We start from the raw sequence: 7,934 nt of genomic DNA on the forward strand, positions 1-7,934 counted from the left end.
AGCATATCTTATTCTAGTAAAACGCCACTTTTTCCCCTTTTTCCCAAGGCCGAAAATATGTTTATGAGCAGCCTCAGAGCCGGTAAGCTTACATAAACAGAGGCGTTTAACAGTGCGGCTACTGTACGTTTCACCGTTAAATGATCCCTGACGTTGGCAACGCCGTTTCTCGTCAGTCCCGAAAGACAAAAAAAAAAAGAGGGAACAAAAAGACAGAGGACGGCGATAAAAATAAATGACAGACGCGGAATGTGGCAATGAAACGGCAGCAGAGGAATAGGAGATGCAGTGAGGGAAATGGAAGGCGGGTTCGTCATGCAGTGAATGATGAGGCGCATAAATACATGCACAGCTACTTCATTAAAGCAGTGACAAATCTTTTAAATTAAAAGTGTTAAATTTCCATAGCCCAAGTTTCTAAAATATACGTCTAACTCCATGCAGATATAATTTTAAGATCATAGGCAACTGGGAAGAGTAATTCAGCAACTCAGTTTATTTCCTTTACCACTCATGCGCAGGAGCTTTGAATGCTACCATTCTCTTCCTTACAGGCTCTTCAATGGACTTAATGGGGTTAAGATAGAAAATCAAGACAAACAGTCGATGCTCATCTTTTTCAACGTCTCGGAAGAAGACTACGGGAACTACACTTGTGTTGCCATGAACATCATGGGGATCACTAATGCCAGTATAATCCTTTATGGTAAGAATCTAAAGTGTCATAGAACCTTTTTTCCACTATCGTCAGATGCACTAAAAACTAAAAATATATACATTCTTAAATGAAACTCGCCCCCTGGCTGTTATTCAGTGGATTATTTTTCTCACTTTTATTTCTACCATTCACCAGTTCCCATGGCAATTCCAGCATCAATGTAAACCTCTGATTAGTTGAGGAAATAGCCCAGCTAATCTTAGTTAATTCTGAATGATTTGATGGCTCCGGCATCGAGCTGAACTGGAAGACATGCTAAGCCATAAGATGTTACATTATGTTCCCGCAGGTCCTGGCGCAATGCATGACGTGAATGGGGCTGCCGTGTTGCCCCATTACTCCCTATGCCTCCTGCTGACTGTAACCTGCCTCTACCTGCTCAAGTTCTGATGTGAGATGTGACCACCTTCAAGCTTCGCTCAGCATCGGATGCGAGAACAGACTATTAGTCCTATAAGAAGAATGGAAATCCAAGATTGCCAGTGGTTCACCTTTAGTTTTCTTTTCTTTTTTGTTTTGTTTTGGTTTTTTTTCTTTCTGGCTTTGCATCGGAGTCTATTCTCTGTTGGCTCGCGAAGAGTAAGAGGCGTCAGTCCGAGGAAGGGAAAATTTGGAATCATGCACTAATTTGATGGTAGAACTACTGAGTTTGTGTCTCCCCCAAACCTTTTTGTATGTGAAAAGAGAAAAAAAAGGAAAAAAAAATACATATAACTGTTGATAGTTGACTGTTTATTGCCCAGTATTGAAGTGTACATTCAGATTATTATTATTGTGTCACGTCCTGTTCAATATCTGTATAATACCATTACGCTTTTTTAAGTAAAGTACAAAAAAAAAGGTAAAAATACAACGTGATTCTTGGATTTTACTGTATTTTTACAGTCGTATGCAAAACACAATAACGGATCCTTCACGACAAACGGTTATGGCAACAAAATAATAAATAGTACACCATGATTTCTCAGGCAGAGTCCTACAGCATAGTGCATCCAAATTTTTATTTCCATCGTAGTGTGTGTAGAAAATGTACAAATGTGTACAGACAATTCCTGCACTGTTGTTTTTTTTCAAACTGCATACATTCAAAATGGTATTTTATTTTTAATTTTTTTTTCGAAACACCTTATCACAGCAGTCATAGCAGCTTCATGGCATATTCATACTGACAATCTGAACCGAGAGAACCATTCGTGTGAGGCACCAGTTTGTGTGCTGCTTCGTTCTGTACAGTCACAAAGTGAGATGCGTCCGATTTGAACCCGACTGACGCGCCACATGAGTGACGATGGGACCCTTAGAGCGTTAGTTTCCCAAGCATCACCTCCTTGTGCCATGTCACTAATTAGACCACCCACTAACCTATGTTTAATTAGTCAAACTACATTTTTAATTTAGATTTAATTTAGAAGTTGCAGCTAGTGTAAATTCGTTATACGGTTTAAATTATCCCGGAGATCTGCAAGAAGAAAAGCACCTTTAATTATTTGCCTTTGCTTTTCATCTACACCCAAAGTTTTCCTCATGCCTTTTTTGTTTTGGCTGAGCAGTACACCTTTATGCAAATGAGACAGGTTGCTGCTCATCATAATCATGTTGGTGTTAATCGTTTGTTAACCTAACTTTATTATTGTTATAGTCGAGCTTAAGTACGAACTTAATTACCAGTACCGCGCTACAACAACAAGACAGTAGCAAACATGCAGTCACAGCTGTGATGAGAATAAAAGCGGAAATTAATCTAGTATGTGTACTTGGATCCATAGAAGTGGTGGAAAAGCTGAGGGACCTTCTCCTTCAGCTTAATTGGTTTTGAACATTTTCCTCTAAAACCCGCTCACATCTCACATCTGTCCACACAAGAAGTCAGACTGAATGAATGTTCCGTGTAGCTGCTATGAAGCTTTTCCAGGTGTTGTGAATGTGCGTTTTTAACCCGGTTCGCCCTGAGATGAACAGCAGGCGCTGTTCCCGAGACTGCAGGGTTCGGCGGTTGTGTTCCGCGGTCGGTGGGCATGTTTCTGCCTCCGTCAGAAATTCCCAGCGGCGAGGATACTCTGAGAGCACAAGTGATATAGCTAATGTGATGTTCTTCTATTGTCCAGTTCACTCCTGTGCATAGCTATGAGTAAAGACGTGTGTTGAAGATAAAACAACAGGAATGAGACTGATGTACGTGGGAATGCTTTTGTTGTACTCACATGTTAAGTTATGTGCTTGTGATGATGGTAAAACCAGTCAGCTGCTGACTATGTCACAGGATGTGGTATCACTTTTTAGGGGTTTGCAAAAAAAAAAAAAAAAAAAAACACAAGAAGGTGTGATACAGATGATTGCAAATTTAAAGTTAAGGGTTACTGTTCACCCTTTCCAACCCAGATAGATTAACATAATAAATAGTGATGTCAATACGCTTGAACCAATTTGTTTCAAATCCCTATTAAAAGAAATCTGATACTGGAATTTACTTAAGGTGTATTTTTTGTCTATTTCGTCTTTTTCAATGGTTAAACTATTTCAGCTTTATGCATTTCACAAAAAAAAAAAAAATCTAAAAACAACCTAAATGCTTAATTCTCAGGGTATTTCGAAGGTGGCACCATTCAACACCCCCCTTCCCAAACAGTTTTAAAATGTGTGATCCGCCTGATGGTTACATCAACTTAATTGGCTTTCGCGGCATTCAGCAGTCACTATTGTGATATATAGTCATCATAACCTTTGATTGAAAAACATGTCCATAAATGTGTTAAATGGGAATTCAAGCTGCCAGTCAGACTTTGGAGGCATGCAGCACCGTCACTATTTAGTTTATTTTTGTTCAAACGATTGTGTATTATATGAAATTGGTCGCCCACTGTGAGGAACTTGCTGAATTATTAACAAATGCAGGTCCCCATGGAGTATTTTAGCATCTTTCTGATCGCTGTGTCTTCTTCTTTTCTGGCCACAATATCCAAAAGCGTTTGATAACCCATTTTGATTATAAACCAGACAAACAATATTAGAGGCTAACTGATTAATATTGTGGCGCATTCAGTCTTTTTTTTTCTTTTTTTTTTTTTTTTCTCAGGAGTTGGTGGAGACTTTTAGGGGACATAGATGGCGTAACCTACGCACGTAGCCTACACTGGTGCGAGCCATTTATGCTTGTGCACTCATCAGCCTGGCTTGCTCTGTAAAAATGCCACCTAAACACTAGTCTTTTTTTCCAGTCGGGTTCATTTTTGTTTCCATTTCCTGCTTTACTTTCAACAATGGCGACTGAAACTTTCGCCACAATTTCACTGAAGATGAGTCATACATCTCCAGACCTTCCCAGTTAACCCTCCCTCGATGTGTTCCATCTTTATTGATCCAAAACAATCAATTTGAAAATTGGAGAGATGGAGAAGCAGCCGGAAATACTAAAGCACAAACACGCTACTACCAAGTGGACCAATCACAGCTCTTGCAGTATGCGTCACTTCTGTACGTAGTTACATTACTGGGGAGGTCGCTGTAGCTACAGTATCAAATTGACTAAAACCTATTGCCTAAACTGCCTATAAAACAACATGTTATATTCTTAAGTCAAATAATAGTCCAGGTCATTCTATTAAAAGGTCAAATTTAAAAACAAATGTTGACCAAAGTCAGTTTATGCAGCTGGGGGCCAGTCCACCTGATACTGAGATGCCCTGCAGTTTATTTGGGCTGAGCCAGGCCACGGCCATCCTGTTTCCTGGAAGGTACCCCCTGTTTTCCTCTTTAAAGTGGCTCCTTCCCCTGAGGTGTGCTCCAAAGGGGATGTTGTGAATCACTATTTGTGTGGCCTCTCAGCTGAAACCAATGTACCATGACACATCCTGGCCAGAGCTTATGCCCCCAACAGCATAGCTCCAAGGATCAATACATAAACAACTCCACCACAATACGATTGGAATCCAGAAAGGAACTGTAACAAAGGAAACTATATATATCCAGTACTATGCAAATACACTATATAGTAATCATCCAGTTAGTATGAGGCCGCAACATTTCTAGAAACATGTTTCTTAAGAAGACTCTAAATAGTGACCAAAAATGGAAAAAACCCAACGGCGACATTTCCACATTCTGCCTGGCTGCAGCATCGCTGGCTCAGGTACCTTTTGACTTTAACTGGCAACATGGAATCGTGAGGAGTTAGTGATGAGAGGATCTGAGGCATCTGCAGGTACACAGAAACCGAGATCAGTGATGTAGGATGTTGGCTAAAATCAATTCTGAGGCCAGCACAGACGCTGGAGACTGCCCTGCCATGAAGAAAAATACAACCTCAAAGGTGACTCGTACGAGCAGAGTTACATTACGCTGCTGTGGGTCCACCGGCTCGTGTTAAGCATGACTGCCTCACTAATTTCTGAAAGAGATAAAAGCGTGTGAGACGGTGCCCAAATCACAAAAAGAGGCACTTCATTTTTGTTGTTGACATTATGAAAAAAGTCACTACTAACTACAGCAAGACCCTATTAATTTCAAAGCAGAGTAAATAACCTGTTGTGGAAAGGATGCAAAGCATACAGGATATAGTGCATATAACACATGGGTACATAGAACGATGTAATAACAAAAGAGGATGAAAACATTATAGTTGAGATGATGCAATAAAAATAAAAATTACCTTAAAGGGGAACTACTGTTTTTTACAACCTGGACCTTATTTCTAGCATAAAATACGATCATTTACTCACCCATATAACTTTTGTGTAATTTGCACTCGTTCAGGAGATAATTAGATCAGCATATATCCATATAGCGGGAGTGACTGGGGCACCGAGACGCAGCCTCCAAATAACACATTATCTGCCACGAAACTCGTTTATTTCGCCAATATTTTGTTACGATACACTAGTGCTATTCCACGTTGAGTCCGGAGTTACCTGTTATAGTCATCCGTGGTCTGTAGATTGACCTACAGACCCCGGATGATGTCTTCTGACCTGGATGATGTCATTCCTCCTTGTTATTTAGAGGCTGCGTTTCGGTGCCCCAGTCACTCCCACTATATGGATATACGCGGATCTAATTATCTCCTGAACGAGTGCAAATGACACAAACGTTATATGGGTGAGTAAACAATCGTATTTTATGCTAGAAATAAGGTCCAGGTTGTAAAAAACAGTAGTTCCCCTTTAATGTGAAACAAGAACTTTGTAAGTTAACATAAAAGATAATTTGAATTGAGAGAGTCAAAGGGTATGAAAGAAGATCAAAAATCAAAAGCTAATACACACGAAATACGTTAAAACCCTGTATCAGTTTCCATTAGCCTAACCAGTCGAGTAAAATAAAGATACCATATTTTTGTATATTTGTCCAGAAAAATTAACTACAGGACAATACCCAGAAAATGAGTTTGCAAATCAAAATACAAGTCTCGTCATAAATTGGCAGCTATCTCTGACCTCGGAAAATCCTGTCAGCACTAAATCCACACATCCCAGTTCCCACCCCCCAATCCCCGTTCCTAATAAACAGGAATATTCAGTGTCACAGCTGTCAGAACTGATAGAGACTAATATTGCCTCAGCGCAGTGACATCAATATCTGCATGCGTTAGATCCTGGGCTTCTTCCAGTGTAACCACGTTATCAGAGCAAAGCTGTTTAAAAAAAAAAACATCCCGGGCAAGTTTGGCGTCAGGCGTGCCTGTTCATGAGATCCAAGAGAAATTAAGCTCAAGGTTTCTGGCTTGGGAATAGTTTTTGTACAACTTTCACAACATAGCATTATAATAAGCCACCAATGTAGTTAAAGTTGATTCAAGCTAGCAAGAACATTTTGTTTTATTTTACAAGACACACGCTAAATTTTTACTATAAGAGCAACAGCTGAACTCAAATTTCAACGTTTCAGGCCGCCTGATTAAATCCAGACAAAGTTAGACAAACTTGTCTTTTGAAAAGGTTCTTGACGAGAAAGCTTTATAAAGCTTCATGACAGCATGATGAGCCTGAAGTGATAACCTGCCAGTGGTCTCGCAGCGTGATGAACACCAACAATGTTCCAATTACAAGACGCGTCTCTGAAGAGATTATCAAAGTACTTTTCTTTTGTCTCGTGGTCAGACAAACCCGGCAGGGAATAAAGAACAAAAGTGATTTTGCTATTACGGATACCGCCTGTGACAAATCCAATATAATAAAATCATATCATTTTGAGTAGCCTTTATAATGATGGACAGATGATATCCAGCATATATCCCGTACAGTCTTGATTGTGAACAAAGCAAGCAGCTGGACTGATGAATGAAAAACCAGCCTTTATCTTGCAGTGATATCCTTTTTCTCATATGCTGTTACCTTAATAGAGAAATAACTACAGTTGAGAAAACTGTGTGTGTGTTTGTATGTTTAGCAGAGGAGGGAAGCTGTCTCTGGCTGTAAATAGGGCTGCAAAATGTGTGCCGTGATCTAGGTTTCGCACATTGACTGTGTCATGCCATATGTAATAAGACGCCTGCATAAATTTGCGCACGACTAAAAATGGTATGTGTGCTCTCAGGTTTACTGACACTTTTTTAGACTTCTGTCCTACTCTCCAGCTTAAATCTTCCATTGTGATGTGAACTTTCGGTGTTAATGAAGACTGGGACACTCATTTTAGATACTCTGTTAATAATGCATTGTGAGCTATCTTCGCTGACATGTCAGCTAACTGCATGTACACGCATGGCCTCTTCCTGACCTCATGAGCGACTCGCTGACAGAGGATTTAGAGTTGGCTGCAAATACAGTAAATGTCCTTAGATAACTGTGCAGCAAGCAACATATTCCTCCTCTGTTCATTGAAGTTGCTTGTGTTTTCAGCTGTTACCTAGTTACTGTCCGCATTTTCCGTTTCCCTTCAACTCAGTTCATTTACCAAAGGCCTGAGAGCTTAAAGGTCCTGCACAGCTCTCCCCTGTTCTGGAAAGGATCTGGATCTAGGATGGTGTTCCTCTGCTGGAGCCACTCCTACAAGTGTTCTTTATTGCCCTGTTCTTTCACATCTTTTCAGACTCTTCTTTCAGCCCTTGGCATTTCTCGATCTTATGTTCCTTCTTCCTGATGTTGCTTGTTGGTTAGCCAGCACCAGTTTATCATTCTGTATCTGGAAGTCCTGGAAGTCCCACAAGATCTTGCCAATTCCTTGGCTTGCATTTTTACCCTGGGACTTCGAGTCCATACTGCGCACAGATGTTTCCATACAC

General features: G+C 40.2%; 1 protein-coding gene across 1 annotated transcript in view; it reads left to right on the forward strand.

Annotated features, from left to right (window-relative positions):
• Positions 1-3,348, forward strand: part of opcml (opioid binding protein/cell adhesion molecule-like) — a 161,904-nt gene extending 158,556 nt beyond the window's left edge. The window contains exons 6-7 of the mRNA XM_084565523.1: positions 555-706; positions 1,008-3,348. Of these exons, the coding sequence (XP_084421649.1) occupies positions 555-706; positions 1,008-1,108 (253 nt within the window). The 3' untranslated portion in view covers positions 1,109-3,348. The remainder of the gene's footprint in view (positions 1-554; positions 707-1,007) is intronic.
• The last annotated feature ends 4,586 nt before the right edge of the window (positions 3,349-7,934 follow it).

This window comes from Chelon labrosus (assembly GCF_963514085.1).
Source record: "Chelon labrosus genome assembly, chromosome: 17".
In the NCBI taxonomy this organism is placed as follows: Eukaryota; Metazoa; Chordata; class Actinopteri; order Mugiliformes; family Mugilidae; genus Chelon; species Chelon labrosus.